At 57.0% G+C, this 26615-nt stretch overlaps 1 protein-coding gene across 1 annotated transcript in view; it reads left to right on the top strand.

Moving 5' to 3' along the window:
- Positions 1-430: 430 nt before the first annotated feature.
- SDK2 (sidekick cell adhesion molecule 2) overlaps positions 431-26615 on the top strand; it is a 205433-nt gene continuing 179248 nt past the window's right edge. The window contains exon 1 of the mRNA XM_081110258.1: positions 431-656. Coding sequence (XP_080966384.1) covers positions 593-656 — 64 coding nt within the window. The 5' untranslated portion in view covers positions 431-592. The remainder of the gene's footprint in view (positions 657-26615) is intronic.

Here is a 26615-nt window from a genome sequence, read left to right as displayed (position 1 = left end):
GCCGCCTGCAAAGTTGGAGAGAAGAAAACTTCAGCTCCGGGCAGATTCGGACCGCGATGCACACCGCGCCCCCCGAACCCCGCGGCCCTGAAAGAACCCCCGCGGCCACGCCTGCCGCCGCGCTCGGCTCCAGACCGGCCCCCGGGGCCCAGCGCCGGGAGCTGCGGTGACTGCGTCCGCCTGGACGACCCAACCAGGGGGCGGGGAGCGGGCGGGGGGCGGGCAACGTGGCCACGGGAGGAAGTTTCCTGAAGTTGTCCTTTCATTGCGGAGCCCGGCCAGCGACCCGGCAGCGTCGCGGAGGCCTCCCTGCCGGGGAGGCGAAGTCGGAGTTGGGGTTCTCGGGGAGGAAGGCGCCCCGAGTCCGAGAGCGCGGCTTTTCTCTTTCTCTCTGCTCGTCCGTCGCCTTCCGGGCGCGCCGCGAGGATCGAACTTGGACAGAAGAGGACTGGGAAGCTTTGGGGTCCCCAGGGCTGCCCCTCCCGGGCATAGACCGCCCCGGGCCACAGCCACCAAGACTGTCCCCCGGGACGACGGCAGGGTACCGGACCCCCAGGATTATAACGGCGCGGAGGACCCCACCCCCCACACCATGTGGGGGCTGCTGATCTGGACTCTGCTGGCCCTGCACGGGATCCCCCAGGCCAGAGCGCAAGGTAGGAGGGCCACCCCCACGCGGGGATGGGGAGGGGTACGAGGAAGGGGCGGGAGCCTGCTGGCCTCGCGGCGGCCTCCTGGACACCGGCATAACCCGGGCAGAGCTCTCTCAAGGGAGTTTCGGGCCCCCCTCCTCGAGGTTTGGGGCTCTCCGGGGGGGTAGGGGGGTAGGGGGGGGGCGTGTTTCTGAGACTTGTGGCTTCGGAATGAGGGAAGGTACGGTCGGTGCTGGGAGGTAGCCGGGAAGGCTGAGAAGAACCTTAGATGAGTTGGGGTGGGCCCGTTACTCCCCACGCCCGCTATGGGTACCCCATTGGGCCAACGAGGGAGGGGCGCGCCATTCCGCGCGGGGCTCAGCGCCCGGCTCTACCCAGATCCTCTGGCCGGGCTCCCGGTTCCCTGCTCGGTGTCAGCGGAGGGCAAGACCCTGCCTGGCGGGCGCTGGCCGCCCCGGGCCAGGGAGTGGACTGGGAAGGCGGCGGGAAGGAGCCCAAGGCGGGTGCTGGGTGCCGGGTGGCAGCCCGGGGCGGGAGATGGACGGGCCTGGCCACGTATGGAGCCCGCGCCTGGCTGCCTGTCCGGCTGCTGGGGCTGGGGCTGGGGGCGCTTCGGTTCGGGCTGGGAGCCCAGGTCCTGGTGCAACCCCGACCCACAAGGGGAAGGTGCCCAGGGGGTGTCTGAGGCCCCCTGCCCACCCCCCACCCCCGCCAGGCACAGGGCTCCTGCCTTTGCCTTCAGCTCCACTGGCTGCTCAATCGTCTCTGCAGCCGCTGCTGCTGCTCTGACCTGGAGCAGCCTCGGTGGAGAAGGGCTGGTGGGTTTGGGGTGGGAGTATTAGGATGAGGAGGTGTGACCCGCACCGCCCCCCTCAAGAGGGCGGATGCCCAAATGTCCTCCCGCCGGCAGGTCCCAGAAGAGGGGGCTGCATCGGGCTTCTTTGCTTCTGGGGTTCCCAGACCCAGACAGTGGTGCCAGCGGTGTCCGAGCGGCGCCTGCTGGGGGCGGAGGGAGACAAGCCTGGACTGAGCGCTGGGGCTCGGGGCTTGGTTTTCCCATCTCCGGGCTTGAGGGCGCCTGCCCCTCCCTCCCCTCCAAGGCTGCTCACCTGCCAGTGCTGCGACCTCGAAAGGGGCCCCACCTACCTCTGGGGTTGCTGAGCAGGGGTGGGGGGTGGGGGGAACCCCAGGGCACCCAGAGTCAACCCAGCCAGAGAGCCAAGATCAAAGAGATGAAAGTAATCAGCTCTCACGGGATTGAGGGGAGGGTTTTACAAGGTAATTTACGTTAAAGCACTTAGAAATGTTGTTAACGGGCCCTGTAAATGTAAGGTAATAAAAGTTATGATTATTTTTATGATCTTCATAAAATCTTCCGGCAAGCAGGTCCCCAGAGGTCGGCGTGTTCTGGGGGCCATTTAACAGATGGGAAAACTGAGTCCAGGGCCATTAAGTGACTTGGCCGAGGCTGCGGGGAGATGGGGGGGGCGGGCAGAGTCAGGGCAAGGGTTCCAAGCCCCTCTGGCCCTGGGACCAGGACCATGCGCAGCCGGGGTGGGTTCGTGGGGTCCCGGGAGGGCTGTGAGGCGGCTGGAAGAGGAGGGGGCACCTCCCAGATCTGCTCTGAGATGCCAGTGGGGTTCCCGGCCAAAAGCCAGGAAGGGCTCAGAGGGGCGTGTCAGCTTCTGCCTGGACACTTTAACTTCATCACTGCACAGACTCCAGCAATGGCATGATGTCCCTGGCCCGGTGGCCCCCTTGTTCTGGTCCCGTCCAGTCCCAGGCCCGTAGACTCCTCCCCCGCCCCCCCCCCCCCCCACCTGAGGTCACGATTCCAGCGTCCTGCTGAAGGCCCGGCCGCCTCCCGCGCTGCCTTCCCGCGCTGTGCCTCCTTGGGGAGGGCTCGCCGGTCAGAGCAGTGAAGGTCTCTTTGATTGATTCACTCCCTCCCGGCTCCTCTTGTTTGCTGCCTGTTGGAGAGCTGCCGCCCAGGTCCCCTGCTGCTCCATTTGTGCTCTCTGGTCTGAGAGAGGTTTCCTGCCCCCATGAGTACTCTCCATCCTTTTGTATCCCGGCAGCAAACCAAGCAGGGGATTGTGGGAACTTGGTCCCAGCCCAGGTTTGGGGGCAATGTTGCCTTTGAGTGGGGGGCGGTAGGGGCAGGGGCAAGCCAAGGACTGGGGGGGGGGGGGGTGCGGGGGCTTTCTTATCTGCTTTGGGGTTAGAGCGTGGAGTTTCTCCGTAAGTGTGAGTCGTGCCGTGTCCTTAACCCTCAGGGTGGCTGAGGCCACAGACTGTGTGTCACTCTGAGCCCGTGAGCCGCATTCTCCAATCATGACACAGACTGAGGGGCCAAACAGTGGTCCTCGCTGGGCCCGACCTCACCTGGGTCACTGCCAGACCTTCGCTCGCCCCCGCCTCGTGTTTCTCAGGTGCCGGACCCGGGTGACATCACCTCCTTATCCCGAAGCCACCGCTTGACCATTTTCCCTCCAAGCGGATGTCACACCATTCACACGTACTTCCCAGCCCCAGTGACTGACGTGGTGGAAAGAGCAGAGACCATCTGAGGGTTTGAGGTTGTGGCTGACACACAGACGGTGCTTACGGAAGGGTCGTCGTCGGTGTTGTTATCATCAGTGTTTTGACACTCTGAGCCCAGGTCCACGGGGTGGGGGTCCGGCCACCCCCAGCTAGGCCTCGGATGCCTTTTTCTCCCTCGAGGCCCTTCCTTGACTTGCGTCAGTGGCTGCCTCGCTGGGTCTCACGTGGCCGTCCAGTCCTGGGCTCCACTCCCAGGTGCTCCGAGGGGAGGTGGCAGGGGGAGCCTGGGCATCTCACCTGGATTCTAACAGGTGCCCACAGGAGCGTTCATGGCCTTCGAAGCTTGGTGCCTGCCGGTGGGCATCCTGAGGGGGCTGGAAAGAGGGCGGTAGCCGCCCAGCCAGCTGGGCTCGAAGGTTCTTTCAGGAGAACAGTGCCTGGGCGAGGGCCGGGAGGGAGTGTGAGCTGAGCGAGCCCGGCAGGGGGGACCCTGGGTGGAGGGTCGGGAAGCCCCAGCTCTGGAGGCTCCAAAGGGAGCAAGTTTAGTGCGGGGAGCTAATGACAATGAAAGCCAAACAGCCCGCGAGGGAGCAGGATGAAAGTTTAATTACATGGTGTGGCGAGGCTGTAATTATTAATTACTGACAGCAAAAAATAACTTATTGATCAGGGCCTCTTGCTAATTACCACGAGGCCGAGTGTCATGCTTGCCTGGGGCCCAGCTGGTTTGTGTCAAAAGCCCCACACAAGGGTGGGCCAGGGGTGTCCCTGTTCCCCATGTCCCCTTCCTCCAGGACCGGAGAGGTGGCTCTCCACCCCGCACCCCTCCCTCCCTCGCCCTGTGCGCCCTTGGCTGCAGCTGGGGGGATTCTGGCACATGCTGGCTGTGGTTAGATGAGCGACCCAGTTTGGAGCTGCTGTTGGCTGCGCACCTCCCCTGCCCGGGCTAACCAGACTCAGGACCCCCACCCAGAGCCCGAGGCACGCTGGCAGCCTGACACCTGCCTCAGAAACCCTCTCTTTCATGCATTTGCTCGGCAAATATTTATCGACCGCCTCTCCCCTATGTCCTCTCCTGGAAGGCTAGAGCGGGGCCAGGAACCTTGTTCCATCAGGGAAGGGAGGCTGGGAAGGGGGCCAAGTCCTTTACAGCAGTCCTCTGTTTAAACAGGGCCTGAACGGCCGACTTTAAAACGACGTGTTAAACGGGATTGGTGTGCGTTTGACTTTGGACCGCAGGATGCAGTCGGGCGGTGAGCTAACCGGTGCAGGAGAATGAGCCTTCTCCGTCCTCAGGACGAACGTGAATCCGTGCGTCTGACTCGAAAGAAACATGAAACGTCCCCCAGTGCCATCCTCTGCCCACCAGCGTGGCACAAGCAGTCCACCGTCTGCTGTCTGCTTGGATGCCCCTGGTGACGGGGGCCTCACTACCTGATGAGACAAACTGGCTGTTAGACGGCTGTACTCTGTGCCGCTGAGGAAATTGCCCTCCCTGGGGCGGGTCACCCCAGGATGTGGCTGCAGTCGGAGGAGCCCTCTGATGGGTAGGAACCTCCCTCCCCATCCCTCTGACTCCCAGGACCTGGGGGAGTCAGGAGACTGAGGTGGAATCGATATTGGGTGTTAGGGTGCTGCCTGTGGGATTTCCACCCTGCCCTCCCCCCCACCCCCCAGCACGTTGCCACAGCGGCCTAAAGCGGTGGGAATTAGTCATCATAATGTGGGGCCTTGGGATGCCAATAGCAACAAAGGGGCCAGCAGTGACTGCAGGCAGCGCCCCACGGCCTCCAGTGGAGAGGAAAACAAGCCGCGTTGCCCAGACATCCTGGTTGCTCCTTGTCATCCACCCCCGCTGGGGGAAGGCAGTGCCCTGAGTGGTGCTGGGCAGGGACAGGCCTGGGGGAGGGGCAGGGGAGGGCTGCCCCACTCGGCCCATCACTCCCCAAGCCAGGAGTCTGGGCCACGAAGCCCCTCGGGCCTGGGCGTCCTGCGAGGCCGGCTCCTTTAGGTGCTTGGGGTGCCAGGTGGCTCCCCGTCTGGGTTCCGGCTTGAATCCTGCTTCCACCACTGAGCCTCCCTGAGCCGAGGCTGTTTTCCATCCATAAGATGAGGAAACAGTTAAAAATAAGTGTATCTACCTTCTAAGAGTTGGGTATTATTATCATTTTTTTTTTTTTACTTTAAGATTATCCCAATCCCCTTTTAAATACTCTTAATGAGAAGTGTTTATAATGTGTTGGCCACAAGGTATGGGGGTGCCATCATCCACACCCCCTCCCTCCCCGCACTCCAACATGAGGCTCAGCGTGATTAACCACCCAAGACCCCTCAGCCAGAGCGTCAAACGGTTGGATGTGAACCCAGGGCTCCATGGCCCCAACACCTGTCATCCTTCCGCTGGTCCAGGATGCCCTCGGCCTCCACGCATCCTTCACTGGTGTCTTCCCCGGGAGGGACGCTGGGACAGCCGGGCTGGTGCAGGGGAGGCAGTAGAGTTTGAAAAGAACCCGGAATTCCAGATCCTCCTGGCTCTTGCCTCCCCCTGGTTGGTGTCCTCACTGGGCCTTAGGTTGGCAGAGTTCAAGAGGTCAGGACTGGAACCCCTCTTCCCTCTGCTCCTCTCCTTTCCCTGTGCCCTCCCCGGGGTCGGGGTGACCTAGAGATGTTTGGGAGTTTCCTTACAGTCACCTGGGCATTCGTGGCTGACTTGCTAGTGTCTGAACCACACACGTCTTCTAGACTGACTGGGACAGGATGGAAAGGCGCTAAGAGTCTGATGCCATAGAGGAAGCCCTCAGTGACCCAGAGCGGTGATGAGAATTTGATGAGGTGATAATCCTAAGGGGAGGAAATATTATTTGCCATCACTTGGCCTATTTAGGGGACTCGGCTTCTGGGGTGGACACAGGTGACTCTCAAGGGCCTGTTGGAGCCAGAACCTGGACCCTCCCCCTGCTCAGGGCACCTCTGTGGACGGGCAGATGTGCAAATGAGGGAGGCAGCTGTCCTGCTCAGAGTCTGAGTGACGGTCAGACATATGGCCTCAAGCGGTGGGCATGAGTGAGTCTGAGTCAGTGATGCACCTGCTTCGGACTGAGAGAGCCAATCCAGAATGTGCCCGCAGAGGGCCCGGGGCGGGGGGGGGGGGGGGGGCGGGGGTCGGCTCAGGCCTCCGAGGAGCCTGAAACAGGGACGACTCCCCGGGTTCCAGTCCTGCTTGCCATTTACCGTGTGGGTGACCTTGAGCCGACCTGTGTCTCGGTTTCTTCATCTGTGAAATGGGGATAACAGTGGCCCTTACCTCACTGGGTTGTGACGGGGTTTAGTAAGCTATGCTAAGCAGTTAGGACGGCATTCCCTGTACAGTGAGCACGGGGTGAGTGTTTGTCACGGTCAGCATTGTCCTCTCGGGGCCTGGAAGCAAGGCCAGCTTTGCAGTTTGACCCGTGCCCTGGCTGCAGACGCCTCTGCTCCCTTTCTCTCTCCTAGACCTGCACCCACACTTCCACTCTTCAGGATTGATTTATTTGTTTGGCTGCGATGGTCTCTGCCTCTAGCTTAACATGCAACTATGCCACAGAGCACCCACATGGGAAGCTGTTACCAGCTCGGACGGCCTTAGGGGGAATGTTTCTGCTGGGTCCTGTCATCAAAGCTCACATGTCTGTGGGTACCTCTCACAGACATCTCCTTCTCCCTGCACCCCCACCTATGAAGCAGCCGGGCCAGCAAGCATGAGCATTATTAACCTCATTAGCAGCGAAGTTCGGAAAGATTAAGCCACTTGCCGAGGTCACTTTCCATGTCAGAGGGAGTGAGCGCAGGTCAGCTGCTCTGAGGCTGTTGCTTTCCATCAAGACGCCCACCTTCTGAAATGAAGGGCTCGCCACCGAGCTGCCCTGGGACTTGGGAACTGTCTCGTGTGACCACAGGCTTCTCCCCAGCTTGGGTGGCCCGGGGTGCAGCGTGAGGGCCTCTCTCTGTCTAAGGGCCCTCAGAGCCCTCTCTTGGGGCCCCATCTGCTGTCCCACCAAGTCTGAATGCGGAGACCTCTCATGTCAGCCCTCTACTGGCCGGCTTCACCTGCTTGCTCCCCGACTGCTGTGGTATCCGCACCAAGCCCTGCACCCCCGGACCCCCGGGCCCTGTGCAAGGCTGCAGTCCCCCCTCCACTCCCACTGCCTTAGCCATCGGCACCCTTCCCTCCTGTCTCCCACCCCCCCCGCCCCCGCCCCCCCCCCCAAGGACCAGGGCTGCAGCACTTCCTCCCGGGTGCCTGGAGCGCTCAGGGTGCCGATGGTCTGCACATCTCATTTGGCACTTTGGCCTTGTTGGTGCTGAATTATCTTGGAATGTCTGTGTGACGGATTTCTTTAATTAGAAACTCCTCGAGTTTAGATAATAACCCTTCATCAACAGGGATGGAGGTATTAGACATAAATTATTGTTCCCAATTAACGAACTTCACCCTTTAAAGAAGGGTCCTGCAGGAATAGTAGTGACGTCGGAGAGAAGGTAACAGGCTTGTGACGCTGTGTGGGACTCATCGAGACCAAGACCGATTCTCCTTGGGCCCCTTTGCCCCTCCCCCCCCCCCCCCGCCCCCCGTGTCTTCACCAGGAAATGTGAGGCATAATTATAGCATTTCCAAGCTCTTCCTGATGGACTTCAGTGATGGAGGAAGTAGACAGGTGTCCTGGGGGATCTGGCCACACACCCTGAAGCTGTCCGCTACCCACACGACCTTTTCCTTTTTAATATTTTAATTTTTAAATACATGAAATTTTGCATTCCGTCCTTTAGTCTACCTGAAATCTATTTTAACACACAAAAGATATGTTATTTTTAACATTTGTATTGATTTTTAGAGAGGAGGGGAGAGAAACATCAATGTGAGAGTGAAACATAGATTGAAACATCCATCTGCTGCCTCCTGCACATCCCCAACTGGGGATCGAGCCCACAACCCGGGCATGTGCCCTGACTGAGGACTGAACCGGCAACCTTTCGGTGCACAGGACAACGCCTAACGAACTGAGCCACACCCGCCAGGGCCACACAGAGGATATTTTAAAGCCAATTAGTGCTGCAAGAAGATGTGGTATTTGTGCCCCATGGCTTCCTGGACCTCCAGGGATATATGTCAAAACTCACTTTTGAAAGACTTGAATGAGATGATCTCTTGAGTCACATCACATGTAAGAGTCTAAGATACTTTACACACACAAACATATATATATATATATATATATATATATATATATATATATACTAGAGGCCCAGTACACAAAATTTGTGCACTCACGGGGGGGAGGGAGGCGGGGGGGGGGCGGGGAGGGGGTCTTTCAGCCTGGCCTGCACCCTCTTGCAGTCTGGGAGCCCTCAGGGGATGTCCAACTGACAACTTAGGCCTCCTCATGGGCCTAAGCCATCATTCAGACATCCTTAGTGCTGCAGTGAAGGCGGGTGGGACTCCCACCACCACTGTTGCACTCACCAGCCCTGAGCCCAGCTCAGGGCTTCTGGCTGAGCAGCGCTCCCCCTGTGGGAGCGCACTGACCACCAGGGGGCTGCTCCTGTGTTGAGCGTCTGCCCCCTGGTGGTCAGTGCATGTCATGCGACCGGTTGTTCCCCTGTTCGGTCGATTTGCATATTAGCCTTTTATTATATAGGATAATTTCAAGCATTTGTACTTAGGATTTTCTATAACCTTTTGTACACATACCTACCCCTTAAAGCAGTTGTGTCTCCAACATAATTGACCCCAGGCCACCATAGCCATCCACCTTGACTGGTCTATGGCAGTGCCTTCAAGGGTGAGGGTGTGCTGGTGAGGCTGTCTGCCCCTCCCTAGGGGACCCTGCTGCTGGGGTGGTTGGCATTTTCTGGGTCCTGTCTTCGCTCAGCCAGTCTGCTCAGTACCATCAGGGAACTTGTCCCTGGACCACACCATTGTATCGTGATTGAAGGAGTTGGGGGCAGGGCCCTGAGTGAGGCCTGAAGACTCTCCTGGTAGGAGGTGTCTGGCCCCGTGATAACTATGTCCCCTGCAAGGGGCCTTTTGCATGAGCACATGGGTGCCTTCCAGGAGAGCCCAGGTGACCGGAAGGCCATCCTCTGGCCAAGCAGGGCCTTTGCTTCCCTGCAGCAGCCCCAGCAGCTCGGAGCTCCGTGCCCGGCCCATGCAGCACTAGCCACATGTTCCAGGTCATCGGTTTCGCCCCTCCCGATGCCTCTTGAGGCTCTTGAGCTTCCAGAAGCCGACTCCATGCCCTCCCAGGCCCCATCGGCGGCAGCCTTCGCCAGCACTGTTCACGCCTCTCGCTGCCTGACTCAAGGACTCGGCACTTGGTTGGAGGGAATGCTGCTGACTGTGCCCGGCACTCACGCCTCCCTGCTCAGCCAACCTTGAAGACTCCTCCCCGTGGGCAGCCTGCACGGGGGCTTTGCCCAGCTCCGGCCGCTCAGCCAAGTGGCCCTTGACCTCCCCCGTTGGAGCCCCTTCTCCCAGCCCAGGCAGAGTGAGTGTAGGCGGGGAGGGGAGCTGGCGGGCAGCCCATCGGGGGCCGGAGCTGCGGAGGAGGGCGGAGGGGAGTTCGAGGTAGCTGTGCCCCCAGCTCATTATCCGGCTGTGCATCACCGGATGAAAGACAGTTGTTGTCAGGACGGTGATAAACACGCGGCTGTCAGTGCTGATGTGATTGCACTAATGAAGAGAAGTCAGCTCCGGCGAGGGCGGCCGCTCCCGGCTCTGGCCCCCGGTGGCTGGAGAGACCTGTCCAGGGCCCCTTCTCCCTGCCCCAGGAGGACAGAAGTCTGGGTGTCAGGAGAAGAAGAGAGGTGTTGGCGCATAGCCCTGTCCTAAGGCCTTGGTGGATGGAGAACCTAGAAGGTGCTGGAAACCTCTAGGAAAAAGGACCATTGTTTGGCCGCAGTGGGGAGGGAGGCTGTGATACGTGACCCGGGGCAGCCTGGGCCTTGGGCAGAGATGTGGACCGGTCGGGTGGGCTGCTGTGCTTTTGATGGCTCAGCTGCCTCTCGGGGCCCTGGTGTTGAGCCGCCTGAGGGAGGCGTGGGGAGAGACACAGGCTCATTGTCTGCAGCCCCTGCCAGCACCTCGCGCCACCTCGCCAGCAATGTTAGGACGTATTGTCTGTCCAGGAACTTGGAATGTCCAGCCCAGGGTGCGGGGACCAGGCCTTGAACTCCAGCTTGTCTTGCGCCACGGCTGGGGAAGAGCTCAAGGGGCCCTAGATCCTGAGCCAAGCTAAGCGTGCAAGAAGCAGAGACGTGCCTCCGAGATGCGGATGGGGGGGCGGGGAGTGGCCCCATCCTGGTCCCAGGGATTGGCCTCCTGGGGAGTGGAGGAAGGCTGAATGATTGAGGGGTGCGTTTGCAGCTGGGGCCCCGGGGGCACATTTGTGGCCTTTGTTATCCATCCACACAGTAGGGTGACTTTGGAGCTCCTAGCAAAAGCTGCTTCAGCCAGTGGTAACTTCATTCCGGCCCCTCATCGCCCAAGAAGGAGGCCTCTGGGCTGGGATTCTGCTTGCTTGTGAGAAATGACATTGAGCCTGGCCGGTGTGGCTCAGCGGTTGAGCATCGACCCAGGAACCAAGAGGTCGACAGTTCAATTCCTGGTCAGGGCACATGCCTGGGTTGCGGGCTGGATCCCTAGTAGGGGCCATGCAGGAAGCAGCTAATCGATGATGTTCCTCACTGATGTTCTATTCTCTACCCCTCTCCCTTCCTCTGTCTCTAAAAATCAATCCTATATAATAAAAGGCTAACATGCAAATTGTCCCCTCGACCGGGAGTTCGACCAGGGGGCGGGGCCGGCTGGACCTCACCCATGCACGAATTCGTGCACCTGGCCTCTAGTAAAAGCATATTGACAGGACAGTGTAAAAGAAGCTAAGAGACGGTGGGAACCAGTGATGGGGGTCCGAAGGGGTGACCTGAGAAGCTGTCGGAGGAGACTTCCCAGAGAAGGTGACCTTGAAGCTGGGGTCACTTAGGATGGTGGAGCCCTAACTTCCTTGGGGAACACTAGGGGCTTTGGTTTTGTTGTGGCATACCTGAAATTATCTGTGCGTAATACCTGAAATTATCACCAGAATCAGGATGACATATCCATTGCCACCCAAAGCTTCCTGTGTCCTTCCTCGCCCTTCCCGGCTTTTTTCTTCTCTTTCCTCTTCTCTTTGTAAATGGATGTCCAATTGTTCCAGCTTCGTTTTTAAGAAAATCGTCCGTTCACCGCTGAATTACCTCTGCACCTGTCTTGGAAATCAGTTGTCCGTATACGTGTGGGTCTATTTCTGGACACTCTCAGCGGCTTCATTTGTCTGTCTGTCTGTCTTTACAGCGGTGGCACATTGCCTTGGTTACCGTTGCTTTCCGGGAAGACTTGAAACCGCACAGTGATAGCTCTCTGACTTCTTTCTCGGCGTTGCTTGGGCTGTGCTGGGCCTGTACATTTCCAGGTCGGTGTAAGAATCAGTTTATCTGTCTTCAGAATCAGTTTACAGTTCGGCATGAATTTTAGAATCGCTTTTTTTTTTTTTTTTTCCAAAAACTCCTGCTGGGATTTCTGGTTGGGATTGCATTGGTTATGACGGCATTGAGTCTTCCCGGCCCGTTCTTTAGTTCTTTGGTTTCGCTTAGCAACGCGTTGTGGGTTTCAAAGTACAGGTTCCTGTAACATCGCCTGTCAGATTTAGGCCTAAATATTTCATGTTTTTGATGCAATTGTAAATGTTATTTTTTTTATTGCGACTCCCGGTGGTTCGTCGCCACGACTCAGAAATAGTTGATTTTGACACGTTGGTCTCGCACCCTGGACTCGGCCCGGCTCGGTGATTAGTTCTGGTAACTTTTTTGTCGACTTCATCGGATTTCCTACGCGCATGATCAGGTTATCTCCGAGTGCAGGCGCTGTAACTTCTCTCCCAACCTGGATCCCATCCATCTCTCTTTCTCGACCTGGTACACAGACGAGCACCTCTGGGAGGACGGTTTTCGCCCTCTCCGTTGCCAGCAGCAGTCATGGGCGGCAGACTCGCACCTCAGTGGCCGCGAACCACTCTGGTCAGACTGTGCTTAGCCACCTTCTCGAGTGGCTTGCTGCGATGTGGCCCCTCCCTCGGGATGCGAACACTCAGGGACACGTGCTCTGCTGGGCATCGGCCAGCGCCCGGTGGCGAGCAGCACACGCAAGCACAGAGGCTCCGGTCTGCTCACCTGTGTGATGAGCACATGTGTTTGGGGTTTGGGGCCCTCTTCCCTGTACCCCTCCTCTGGCCCTAGATCCTGGAGCCTCCCTAGGAGGCAGTAGATGACCTAAAACTATAGGGGAACTCAGACAACTACTGAGGTCAGATTACAAAGGGCCCCTCGTTTTATAAAGGAGGACGGCGGGGGGTGGGGGTGCAAGGGGACCAAGGGAGGTGCCCCAAGCCACAGAGCTTGGGAGCTGGGGACTTCCTGCCCCTCCGCAGGCTCCGCCGCATGCAGATGCTGGCATTCCGGCTCTCACCTTAGCTGCAAAGCTGGCCCCTGGCAGGACCGCGGTTTCTCAGGAGGGAGGGAGCCTTTGCCACAAGCCAGACGTTGTTCTAAATGCTGTACATGGGTTGTAGGTCCTCTCCACATGCCCCCATTGTATGGATTTGGAAACGGAGGCCCAGAGAGAGGGAGCCACTTACCGACAGTCCCGTAGCTTGTAGATGGTGAACTCGGTGGGAGGCCGAATTCCCAACCACCGGACTGTGCTGGAAGCCGGGGTCCCACCCACGAGCCTGCTCCGCCCTCCGCTTCCCTCTGAACTGCCGAGGAGCAAAATAGCGCGGCCCAGTTTCCACAGCCGCCCAGAACCCGGCCTTGCTCTGCTGCTGATAGGCTGCATGACCTTGGCCAAGTCCCTCAGCTTTTCTGAGTCTCCGTTTCCTCTCTTGCTAAGCGTGGACTTAAAACAAACAAAACTCCCTCACGCTCCTGGGGCTGCTGGGAGGATTGCCTGACGGGATGTTAGAGAGCAGACCGCACACGGAACCCCGCACGTGGACGTTGCCGTGGGAGTCAGGAGCCCTGTCCACCCCCTGCCCGTGGCCCTGACCCATCTCCCCAGGCCTCTGCCAGCCTGTCACAGCCTCTGCCCGTGACTCAGTGACCAGCCCCCTGGGGGCCCCAGGCTCCTGCCCTCTCCAGCACCCTGGGGTCTCCATGCCTGTTTCCACACGGATCAGGGCGCTCAAGAGCACCCCAGAACTCAACTCACAGCTAAGGAGCTGTCGCTGAAAGGGATGCAGACTGATGGGTACTATCACCATCTTCATCATCCCTATTCCACTGAGCCCGGGCTCCATTGTAAGACATGCCATTACTGTAGGTGCCCCTACGAAAGGAAAAGAGGCTGCTATTTCACCGGCAATGAGGTGCGTTCTGGCTCTGGAGCTGTGAAATGCACTCGGAATCCCCGAGCCTGGGTAATGGCCGCTATTTATATAATGTGAACCCTCCCGGGCTCCCTTCTGAGGGCCCCGAGTGCATTAGCACGTTTAACCCCCACAGCAGCCCCGGGAGTTTGGATAGGACCATCTTTTTCTTTTATTATTGTTGAAAGTATTACACATGTCCCCTTTTCCCCCCATTAACCCCTCCCAGCCTCCCTGCCCCCCCCCCCCAGGCCTTCACCACCCTATTGTCTATGTCCATGGGTTATGCATATATGCATATACAAGGTCTTTGGTTGACTATCTCCCCCCCCCCCAGGCCCCACCCCCACCTTCCCTCTGAGATTCTGTACTGTGTTCTGTGCTTCCATGTCTCCGGGTCCTCTCTGTTCATCGGTTTATTTTGTTCATTAGATTCCACATATGAGTGAGATCATGTGATGCTTGTCTTTGTCTGAGTGGCTGACTTCACTTAGCATGATCCTCTCCAGGTCCCTCCGTGCTGTCTCAAAGGGTAAGAGATCCTTCTTTTTTACAGCTGCATGGTATTCCACGGGATAAATGTGCCACAGCTTTTTTATCCACTCATCCCCTGATGGACACGGGCTGTTTCCGGATCTTAGCTATTGTGAATTGTGCTGCGATAAACATAGAGGTGCATACATTCGTTCTGATTGGTGTTTCAGGTTTCTTAGGATATATTCCTAGAGGTGGGGTCTCTGGGAATATCCCCATCGTCTTGACCACAGATCAGCCAATAGAGTTGGCTCAAAAAATTTAAGATGCTCATGCGGGCCCCAGCAAGGCCCAGATGGGGAGAGGGCTGTAGGCTTACGAGGCCACCCCTTAAGGTAGACTGGATGCTGAATCCTGAAACCCTGGGGGACCCACCATGAACCGGGCCCCTGGGGCTGAGACCCCCTGGGTTCTCCCCAAGGCTCCAGAACACTCTCCCCTCCCTCGTATGTCCTCCCGGAATGCACTGGGCCTGGTGAAGTCTCTATCCTGCCCCAGGCCCCGCATTCCTTCCTTGGCCCTGCCTGATGCCAGCACCTGTCCTCCAGGGACAGTGGCCCCCCGAGGAATGAATGCTTGGCTTGGCTTCCTCCCCTCGGAGCTGGGACTCCCAGCCAGGCCAGGGCTTCTGAACCAACTGCACTGGGCTCTCCTCTCCTTCTTTGGCCAATTCCAGAAGCCAAGCCCGGGGCTCGGCTCCAATTACACGGGGACCCTGGGACCGGCTGGCACAGCTGAGCGCCCTGCATCTGCCCAGCCCTCGGGGTTTGGATGGTGTTGGGTGGTGGTTTCCTTGGAGAGGCCAAGGCCCTGAAGACAGCTGGCCCCTCGGGTCCGCTCCCCAGCCCTGGCAAACCCGCTGTGAGTCTGTCACCACAAGCCCAGGAGGACAAGGCACCTCCGAAGGTCCTTGCTCGGCCTCCCCTCCCCGCAGTTTCCATTCGCATTCCAGTCCTGGGCTCGGGCTGCAGGGAGGTGCGGGCTTGCACTGGCCTGCCCGTCAGTCACAGCTCTGCCTGGCTCAGCACTGCCCGGTTACCGCACAGGAACGGCCCGGCACCATCTCTAACCACTGGCTGGACCACTGACATCATTTGCAGGGCCCGGTGCAGAATGAAAAGGCGGGCCTCTCGTTAACAAAACATGAAGAATTCCAAGGTGGCCCAGCCGGCATAGCTCAGTGGTTGAGCGTTGACCTAGGAACCAGGAAGTTAGGGTTTAATTCCCCGTCAGGGCACATGCCTGCATTGCGGGCTCGACCCCCAGTGTGGGGCGTGCAGGAGGCAGCTAACCAATGATTTTCTCTCATCGTTGATGTTTCTATCTCTCCCTTTCTTTTCCTCTCCGAAATCAATAAAAATACATTAAAAAACACACAAAAGAAGAATTCTAAGGTGGTGGCGGCAGAGTATTAACCTGAGGGTGGGTGGGCTCTTCTAAGCACAGGGTCCCTGGGACTGCTCAGGCCACTTGCCCAGGCGGCCGGTGCTGCCCACTGGTGAGCCCCTCCAGGGATTCCCGCCCCCTCTCCTGGCCTCGGCCTCCAGGGTCCTCTGTTCCTGCTTCTGTCTCCCCGGGGCCCCCACGACCTCTCCCCGGGCTGAAAGGCAAGGGGCTGTCTGGTCTCAGGCCGCGGGGTAAGACGAGGCGAGTCAGGGTGAGCGAGGTTGGCAGCTTTTCCAGGGAGCCCGCCGATTTTGTCCAAATCGTCTCGATCATCGCGGGCAGGACAATGGGGCTGAGGGATCTGGAATTCAGCCCCGTGACTCGGGTGCCTGCTTGTCTGGTCCTGTCTGGTATGCGCTGCCTCTATCTCCTTATCCCGTGAGCAGCTGTGAACAAAAGCCGGTCTTCACAGCCCGAGCACACCGCAGCCAGAATCCTGGCCCGGCTGCCTGTTTAGCGGCAGGACCTCGGCCGGATCCTCAAGCGCTCCCAGCCTCGGTGACCCCATCTGTAAAATGGGGCAGCAATCCATATTGCTCAGAAAACGTTAATCCTCCCGTTCCCTCCTCTCTGTGGACTGGCTGACACTGAGGGAGATCAGGAACATCCTTCTGCCACAGTGGGTGGAGTCTCCTACCACCGTCTGCAGTGGCGCGGGGCCTCTGGCACATAGTAGGTGCTCACTAAGTACTGGATACTGTTATGAGGGTTGTGTCTTCCCCAGGTTCAACCAGGCTAATTCAAGCTTTTGGCTGCATCCGTGCTTTGGACCACCCCCCTCCCCCGCCCCCGCCCCCAACATCAGCATCACTGGGAATTGGCTACAAACGCAGAATCTCAGGCCTCGCCCCAGAGCTGATGGGTCAGCATCTGTGTTTTAAGATCCCCAGGTGATGTATAGGCACCGTAAGGTTTGGGAAGCACCGGAGCTTATTGGCTGCTGTGGTTTTCCTGAGATAAAATCTGAGAGGGCAGAGGCGCTCCTGAAATTGTGTCTAAAACAGGTCTCTTCTGGTTCCAGTTCCCTCTGCTCAGAGGGCAGTCCTGCCCCTATTCCTGCCCCAGCAGAGCGGACTGGGAGGGAGCAAGGGGCTGGGAACTGACCCACCCAGTCCTCCTGGAAAAGCAACCAGAAGAGGGGGAGGGGGAGGGAGAGGGGGAGGGGGAGGAGGAAGGGGAGGAGGCCCTGCTTTGTTCATGGTCTGTCGGTGCCGTCTTTGATATGGGAAGGAGAACATGAAAGGGAATCGCCTGTTAAGTAAACAAAACTGAAAATTCTCCAGGGACAAGTACAGGGGAGCTTTTGGGGGAACAGATTGATTATTTAAGGGCAATTCTCTCCACCGCATGGAACCACTAAACACCGGGAAGGCGGAGCAGCCCACAGACTCACAGGCAGGTTGGGGGTAGCAGAGTGAGTCGGGGTCCTGGTGGAGGTGGGGTGCCGTGGAGTTGACTTTGTAGTGGGGTCAGTCCCACCACATTAGGCTAGATCTGTGACTCTCTCCCTGCCCGCCCCTGCCACCACCCACCACTGCTTAGGGACCTGGGCAGAGTTCTGGGATCCCTGTACCTTCACTCGAACCAAGTGATGGGGCCTCCAGCACTCGGCAGAGCCATGGAGAACTGAGCGCGTAGATAGGAGCCAGGATCCTGGGGCCAGACGGCCTCTGTGGCTGTGGCTGAGCACCCTAACCTCCCGAGTCTCAGTTCCCTACCTGTAAACTGGGGACGGTACTGCTTGCTTCGTGAGGCTGTTGTGAAGATTAAACAAGTTCTTATTTGTAAAGGTCTTAGAAGAGCTCCTGGCATATAGTTAGTGCTACGTAGGTGTTTGTTCAGTAAATCATATTTTATCATGATCTGTTAACAACTAAATCATTTACTTGTTAAGTAAATGAAATAGGAAGCAATCCCAATCCGCATGACTCAGTGGTTGAGCATCGACCTATGAACCAGGTTAAGGCATTGCGGGCTCGATCCCCGGTGTGGGGCGTGTAGGAGGCAGCCAGTCAATGCTTCTCTCTCATCATTGATCTCTCTCTCTCTCTCTCTCTCTCTCTCTCTCTCTCTCGCTCTCTCTCTCTCTCCACCCCCCTCCACCCCCCCATTAAAGGTGGGGGAAGAGATGCCGTTCCCCTGGGAAGATCAGGAAGGATTTGGGGAAGATGGGACATCTGAACTGGGAATGTAAAGGTGCTGGGTAGTTGAAAGTGGAGATGCAAGGTCAGGAAAAGTCCTGGCAGAGGGCACGGCCAGGGCAAAGGCCTGATGGGGGGACCATTAGTCAAGTGCTGGACGGAAGAGGTAGAGGGTTGGGTCCCTGCTACCTCTCCTGGGGATAATAAGGAAGAAATCAAGTGGTCAGTGCCCTTGACTTCCAAGCTGCGACTGGAGTTCAGGTCCTGGAATGCTGAAAACCAGAACCAGCCCCAACCCTGCCAGGGTGGTGCCCGTACATCATTGCTCTTGGGCCACCCTGGATCTGGAAGATCCCCTGAAGAAGCTGCCCCCACCCCCCCGTGGTCCTTCTGGGGCCCCTGTCCCATGGGAGGAGGGGGTGACGCTTGGGAGAAAGGGTCATTGCACCTTACCTTGTCCACGTGTCCTTGCAAGTCCCTTCACCCCAGGCGATGCGATGGGAAGGTTTGTCTCTCAGCACCCGTGACCGCGCTCCCTGCCTCACTCCACTCAGGGAAGAGGAGGGAAAAGATTGAGAACGGTGACCTCCCTCCCTGACCCGAGAAGACTTGTCCCAGCCATAAAAACAGCCCCGATTTCTATAATCCAAAGGTGGTGTTGCAGGTCAAGAGGGACTCCCAGAGGGAGTAGAGACCTCAGCCGTCTGGCTCGAGGAATCAGCCTCAATATGGACCTCGGGGCATCAGGGATGGTCCTGGGTCCCCTTTCCAATGTGTTGCTGACTTTCTGGCAACCCCGTTGGATAAAAGGCTATTTTCCTCCTAGAGCTGACCTCTCTGTTCAACAGCGACGGACGTCCTTACAGCCCACGGCTGAGCAGGAAGGAGACGGGGGAAAGCCTTCCAAAGTTTGGGGATTTGGATCCAATTTCCCTGTGCGGCATAGGACGAGGACACGAGGCTTGATCTCCAGGGCTGTGCCCGGCGTCATTGTTCCATTGCTGGGACACAGAGAGCAGGGGCAGCTGAGAATGGGACACAAATCCTTTGTCCCCATTCCTTTTTCTTTGGTCCGAAGTTTGGCTCTGCTGTTCTCCAGGCATTTGTGTTTATCCTGCTTCGGGTTCACTGACCCTTTAGAATCTGTACATCAATGTCTTTCACCAAATTGGGGGAAATGTCAAGCCATTATTTCTTCAAGTGTTTTTCTCAGCCCCGTTCTCTCTTTCCTCTCCTTCGGGGACTTCTCCAACACGTTTGTTAGATGTGTTGATACAGGTCCCTGAGGCTCTGTTCACTTTTTTTCCAATCTTTTTTTTTTTTCCCCTCTCTGTTCTTCAGGTTGAATCGTTTCTATAGGTATATCTTCACATATACGATTTCTCCTTCTATTGTCTGTACTCTGCTGTGAAACCCATCCAATGAATTTTAAAAGTTGTTATATTTTATTTTTCAATACTAAAATTTCCATGTGGTTTTATATATTAATATATATTGTTTAGCTCTCTAAGGTTTTACTATCTTTTCATTCATTATAAGCATGCTGTCATTTATCTCATTGAGTATGGTTATAAGAGCTACTTTAAAATCAGTGCCAGCTGGTTGCAACTTCTAATCATTTCTGGGTCTCCATTCATTGTCTTTTATCTTCCTAATGGGTCATGTTTTTCTGGGGCTTGGCATGTGGAGTAATTTTGGAATGTGTCCTGAGCATTGTGGTGGTTATCTTCTGGAGGACTGGATTCTGTCCTATTTCTTCGAAGAGTGTTGATTTTATTGTTGTTTTAGTGGAAGTTAACTTAGTTTTGATTTAAACTACAAACTCCCTTGGGGCAGAAGCTCAAATCTCGGTTCAGTTCTTTTACCCTCAGCTGGGTTACTCGCAGTCTGCTCTGAGCATGTGTGGTTAAAGGTCGGCCAGAGATTTGGGCAGAGTCTATATACAGAAATTGGGTATCCCCGCTGTGGCTCTCTCCTTTCCAAGATTCACCCCTCACTTTCCATTGGCTCTGGTTGTCCTATATCCTGTCGTTCTTTGAGCAAGAAAGACTGTGGGTTTTCTATTGGATTTTATTTTTTATATGAAGTTCATAAGACATAAAATTAATCATTAAAAGTGAACATTTTAGTGGCATGTAGTACATCGACATTTTCATCACCCCCAAACAAAACCCCATACCCATAAGCAGTTGCTCCCCATTTTCCCTCCTTCCAGCTCCTGTCAACCACCAACCGGCATTTCATTATCCTGGGATATTTCATATAAATGGGGTCATACAATCTGTGACCTTTTGTGTCTGGCTTCTTTCACTGGGCAGAATGTTTTTGAGGTTCAAACATGTTGTGGCATGTATCAGTACTTCATTCCTCTTTATGTCTGAAAAATATTCCACCCTACGTAAAAATAATTTTTTTATCCATTCATTTGTTGATGGACATTTGCATTTTCCCCACTTTTGGGCTGTTGTGAATAGTGCTGCTATGAACCTGTGGGCACGTGGATTCCAGCTCTGTGGAGTAGGAGTGGAATTGCTAGGTCCTATGGTAATTCTACGCTTAACTTTTTAAGGAACTGACTGCTTCCCACAGTTACTGGACCATTTTATATTCTCACCAGTGTTACCAAAAGCTGGACCAAGTAAATGCAGGCTCTAATTGGCTTTATTGAGTGATTCATAAGTCAGGCAGTAGCCCATGGAGTAAACAGAAGGGTTCTTTGGTGAACAGAACGGAGGCTTTTACAGGCAGAAATGGGGCAGGACAAGGAAGTCGAAAGAATGGATTCTTTCTGGCCAGGTCACCTTTCCTCCAGGATGGGGCGGGGGGGGGGGGCGGGGGGGGGGGCGGCGGAGGGAGAGGAAAGCAGGGGGTCTTATCGGGCAGATCGCTTCTCTAGGGCTGACGAGGAATTCCAGACTGATGGGTTTAAAATTCCCCTCCTGAGAGAGGCTGAGACTGAAGTTAGGTTAGGGCCAACTTGACCATTTTTCTTTTGTTGTCTTATCCAAGAATCCACTGCTAAGTCCAAGGTCATGGAGAGTTAACCCTATGCTTTTTTTTTTTTTAAGAATGTTACGGTTTAGCTCTGAGACGTAGGTCACTGGTCCGTTTGGTGTTGGTTCTTGTGTACGGTGTGGTGGAGGGGCTCCGCCTCCTTCTTCTGCGTGCACATCCCGTCAGCCCAGCACCATTGGCTGGAGACACAGCCTTTCCCTTTTTTTTTTTTTAAAAAAAATATATATATTTTATTGATTTTTTACAGAGAGGAAGGGAGAGGGCTAGAGAGCTAGAAACATCCATGAGAGAGAAACATCGATCAGCTGCCTCCTGCACACCCCCCACTGGGGATGTGCCCGCAGCCAAGGTACATGCCCTTGACCAGACTCGAACCTGGGACCCCTGAGTCCGCAGGCTGATGCTCTATCCACTGAGCCAAACCGGTCAGGGCTAGTCTTTCCCTCTTGAGTGTTCCGTGCCCCTTTGGCAAAACCGATGGGCCATGGATGCACGGGTTTGGTCCTGGGCTCCGGGCGCTAGTCCGTCGGTCCCCGCGTCTGTCCCGTGACCGTGTTCTGTGGGAGGTTTCCCTGTCTGTGCCTGCTGACTGCGTGCAGCCCGCCCTCAAGCCAGAAGCCATCAAACGCGGGAAACTCGCTTCCTGCCGCGTGCTTCCTCCAGCATCACCCGCCGGCTTGGCTCCGTCGCTGGGGCCTTCAGGAGGCTGCTCTGTCCGGAGCTGGAGTGGGTAGCTGTGGGGCGGCTTCGTCGGCTGTGCCCGCAGCAGGGTCTCCACTCTGCTCGCTTTTCCTCCCGTTGCTTTCCTCGCCTTTTAGCGAGATGGCAGAGTGAGGGGAATGGCGTGTTACCTGCCCAGGTACTGTCCCTGTAGAAGGTTCCTTGCCGGGCGCATGTTCCATCCCATGAATACAAGGGCAAGGGGAGTTGATTTTCTTTTTTTTAAAAAAATATATATTTTTATTGATTTCAGAAAGGAAGTGAGAGGAGGGAGAGTTAGAAACATCACTGATGAGAAAGAATCATTGATCAGCTGCCACCTGCAGGCCCCACAGTGGGGATCAAGCCCACAACCCGGGTGTACGCGCTGACAGGGAATCAAACCGCGACCTCCTGGTTCTTAGATTGAGACTCAACCACTGAGCTACACTGGCCGGGCTGGTTTCCTGACCCCTGACTCCCCCTGCGCCGTTCCAGCAGTAAGTGGACTCGAGATGGAGTCCAGAGAGAAATTCCCTGTGTGTGTGTGTGTGTGTGTGTGTGTGTGTGTGTGTGTGAGAGAGAGAGAGAGAGAAAGAAAGAAAGGGAGAGAGAGAGATGGACCTCCCCCTTTTCCTTTCAGGTCTCACACTGTGCCAGGCATGAGGTCGGTTTCAGTGGCTCCTGGGCGAACAATTTAGTGATTGTGACGCTAGCGAGGAAAAGGAGCGATGCCTCTGTGATTCCTTCTGGCCCCAGCCCTAAGGGGCTGGCCAGGCCCTGGCCCGGGAGGATCTCGTTTTTTGGCGAATTGTAAATGAACCCATAGGCAGGGAGGCACACGTTGGCACCAAGTGGCCATTTCTGCCCCAAGCCAGAAGCAAGACTTTAAATGTGGCCGCGCAGGGGTAGTGGGGAGGGGGGGCTAATTAAGAGGGGCATTCCTAAGAAGCAGAGCTGTGTCATTTGCAGGCTAATGAATGGGTCTCCCTTAGCAAATTACCATTTTCCGTACTCACAGGTGAGGGAACCTGCTTATGGGATCAAGGTCTCCCCGGTCTGCCTGGGATTACCTTAACCACCTCTCTGTCCTTCCCTGGGCCTCCCTCGCGGACCCCCGCATTCCAGGGGCCTCCCCGGCTCCTTGGCCTGCTGGGCTCGTCTGGTGGTTAACACATCAAGCAGCCTGTCTGGGTTATGACTTGTTTCTCTTTGTTCTGTTTTGTCTTAGGCATCTTAGTCTGAATGTTTTCTCAAAATAGGGCTGTTGGTTTGTTTGCTGTTGTACCCTGTTCTTCCCAGACAAGGTCCTGCCTGGGGGTGGGGGGATGGACTCGAGGGCGGGGCTGGACCAGGCAGGAGGGGATGGACTCCAGGCGGGGGGATGGACGGGGGGAGGGTGTTGGGGGGGGCGTGGAATGGACCAGGCAGGGGGGCAGATGGACTCCAGGCGGGGGGGATGGACTCCGGGGGGGGGGGGGTGATGGACTCCAGGTGGGGGGGGGGGGCTGTGGACTCCGGGCAGGGGAGGGATGGACTCCAGGCGGGGATGGGGGGGCGCAGATGGACTCCTGGCGGGGGATGGATGGGATGACTTCCAGAGATCTTTGTAGGTTTCCTCTCATTCTTGTCCTTTCCTCGGGAGGCGCATCAAGAATTCTTTCGTTAATGGGCACAAAGTGCTTTGAAAACACAGACTGCTAAGTGGCGTCAGGAATGGGCTCACTAATTATTTATGATTTCAGAGGAGCGAGCTAATTCGCCAGGAGAGGGAGTCATCTTGGCAGGGACAGTAGATCAGCAAACGCAGATAGCAGGGACTCCCCCCATAAGCTCCGTGTCCCCTGGAGACGGCTGAGGAGGCCGATTGGGGGCGAAGGCTCTCTGCAGCCTGGGGAGCGAGGTCTCGGGTCAGCACCACCTGGGACCTTTCCCCCTCGGGCCTGGAGTTCATGTCAGAGCCAGGAGCCAGAAGGGACCCCTGGGCCTCGGGTTCCTCCGTTGCCTTAGAGCAAGACAGCGTTCAGACCGTCCTGGAAAGCGAAGGGTGGACATTTCCCCTGAAAACTCTCCATCCGAGAGGGAGAGGGAGCGTGTGTGGCCAGGGGCGGCCTGGGAAAAGCCCGCCAGCAGCCCCCAGGGCCTTCCTGCTGCTGCTGAAATGCCCTCCCTCCCCCGCCCCAGCCTCTGCAGCCTCCGCCTCCTTCGCCAGGTGCCAGGCTTCTTGCCCACCTGCCCACAGGGTGCTCAGGGCCCCTCCCCTCCTCCTTCACTTAGTAACTGTTTGTGGACTGCGTCCCATGTGCCCGGTGGGCCTGCGAAACCCCCAGTCCCAGCCCCAGCCCCAGCGTTGTCCTTTCTCTCCACTCCTCCCAGGAGAGCAGGGGTCTCTGCCCGTTTCATCCGCCCCCTCCACTCTCAGCCGTCCCCACTGGGGAAGGGGCCCGCGCCTGCCTCCCGTGTCGTCCTTCCGAGCTGGCACGCAGCCTGTGACTCTGTGCTGGGCTGGGAGGCTGGGGACGGTCCAGGAGGGTTTGCCCAGCTCCAGGAGGAGGGGGTGGGGAAGGGAAGGAGCCCTGGGAAGCCCCCGGCAGCCGGTGAGGGCCCCGCAGTGTCCCAGGCCAGTTTGCAAGGGGATATCCAAGTGGCTTGCGTTTCTGGTCCGCTGGTCTGTTCATGGCGATCTTGGAAAGAGGCGGTACGGACCCCACAGATTGGACCCTGTGCCTGCTCTGTGCAGACTGGCACACTAGGGTGCAGGGAGAAGTGTGTGTGTGTGTGGTTGGGAGGGCATGTGTGTATTGTATGGATGTATATACATGTGTATGCATGTATTTGTGTACATGTGTGTGTGTATGCATGTATGTGCATGTAGCTGTGCCATGTGTATGTGCATATGTAGGTGTACCTGTATCTATAGATGTGTGTACATCTGTCTGTCTGCATGTGCATGCATGCATGTGTGTGTATGTGTGTGTTGCTAATTTCCTGTGGCTGTGTACGCGTTTCAGAAACGTGTACTCAGAAGGCCTGCCTGACCACCCTGCCCCAGGACCCTATCTGCCCACACCCCATCCTGGGCATCACCGTGCTGGGAGCTTTGTTCCAGACCAGTCCCCATGGTGATGGGCCAGACCCTGGAGGCACCTGTGGTCAGAGGAAGGCGCTGAGTTTGGGAGGAATGTCTCTTTCCCCTCCTGGGAGAGGAGCAGACCCGGTGGATCTGCCTCGTCCTCATCCTCATCCTCAAAGAGTTGCAAGGAGAACTGGGTTCTACAGAGAAAGCTGTAGGACACACTCCCCGGGGCAGCAGTCTGGCGGGGCCTCGGCCTCGGTGAGGAGGGCATCGCCGCAGGGGCCGAGCATCGGCGGGGCGGGTGTCAGGGGGTCTGGTTTTAGGCTCAGCTCCGCCAGAGGCCAGCTCAGGGGCCTCGGACAAGTCACCTTATTTCTGGGACCACAAGTTCCCATCGACGACAGACAGTGTTAAAGTCGTGGATTAAGGTTATCTTCTTGGTATCTTTCCAGGACTCTAAATAGAATTCTTTCTGTGGAGTGGGCAGTTTTAGGGTTTGTCTCGCGCGTGCTCTTTGTGTACAGGAGCTGCTGAAATGAACACAAGATGCCGGTCTGACCAAAAAAAAAAAAAATAGGTATGATTTTGATTCATTCACTGCTTACGGCTACTGTGTTGGCTGTTGTCATTTCTTTATTTGACAATCCAAGGGAAAAGAGGTCAGGGCCCCGACTACATAGTCAGGTACTGCGTGTTTTAAAAAATTCTTGCGGCACAGGGTTGGAAATCGCTGCCCTACTGCGTGCACGAGGCCCCTCACGTACCCTCACTTACAGAAGTCGCTGGGACCTAGTCACTTCCTTCCCCTGGGATCCCAGAGACCCCTCCCCAGGGCGCCCCTCCTCCTCGGCTGCAGGGGGGCTGCAGGGGGCGAGGCTGATGGAGCCCAGCCCTGCCCTGGTGTGGGCCCCAAATAGAAGGGAAGGTGGGGCAGCTGGCAGGGGGCGAGGCCCAGGATGCCATTGGCTGGGGGTGGGCTGGCTAACAAAGGGGCCCAGGACAGCGAGATGGATGGATGAGCACATGCCAGCGGGGGAGGGGCGGGTGGGGGTGGGGCCGCCCTGGCTCCGATTTCAAAAACCTGCCTCCCAGATGCCTGCGAACAGCTGACAGCCATGGCGAGCGGGTGAAATGGGATTAGAACATGCTCTCCAAAGAGACCACGGCCTGCGGAGCGTGACAGTGCCATCCCTGTCCTGCTGGCTTTGTGGCTAAATCTGCCAACCATCTCTCTCCAGGGACCTGGGGCCTGCGGGAGGGGCGGGGTGAGCAGGCCACTCATTGGTGTCTCCAGGGAGACGAGGCTCGGAGCCAGAGAGGGCCACGGGCTGGGAGGATGGGTTCCTGCAAAGGTCAGCTTGGCCGGCCCCCGGCCCCCTGCCCAGCCACAGGATTATGGGAGATCTTTTGCAGGGCAAACTCGTCTTGCTGTCTTGAACCCAGCAACTCTGCAGGAGAACGGCCCCTGAGTAACTGCGTGGAGGCCGAGCCCGGGAGCCAGAACGGGTACAGTCGGCCTAGGCTTGCACCCGGCTCCCCAGCATGACCTTGAGCCTCAGTGTTTTCATCTGTAAAATGGGATCATATTTCCTTCCCTGCCGGGTTCGTGGATGGTCAGAGGACACGTGGCATAGAACCTGGTACTTAATCAGCATGCGGTTTGCTGCCGCTATTATTATCATCATCACTGTTCGGCTGGCCTGGTCCTCTGGGCCCCTTTGCTTGCCCACACCCCTGCAGCCCGGCGCCAGGAGGGCGGGGCCTGACCAGGAAACAGAACCTTCAGGTGGCCACCCTGGTCTTGTCGTCAGCACCAGCACCCCCTTCCCCATCCCCAGCGCCCCCAGGGCCACGGGGTCCCCGTGGGAGTGGAGGGCCCCCCTGGGCCAGCCTGCAGCCACAGTGCTGCTGGGCCGCAGCCATTGGACTGTGGTGTTTATCTTTTCCCGCTTGAAGAGGCTGCAGCAAGGGGTGAAAGGAATCGATGTTTATTTTGATAACGAGTTCTCAATGCGTTTGCAAACTAATAAAATCAACTCATTAGGCTGCATATTTAATTCACAACTGT

This window comes from Myotis nattereri, assembly GCF_964212035.1.
Source record: "Myotis nattereri genome assembly, chromosome: 16".
NCBI lineage: Eukaryota > Metazoa > Chordata > Mammalia > Chiroptera > Vespertilionidae > Myotis > Myotis nattereri.
Note: the sequence above shows the minus strand (reverse complement) of the source record. Positions and strands in the feature narration are given on the sequence as shown.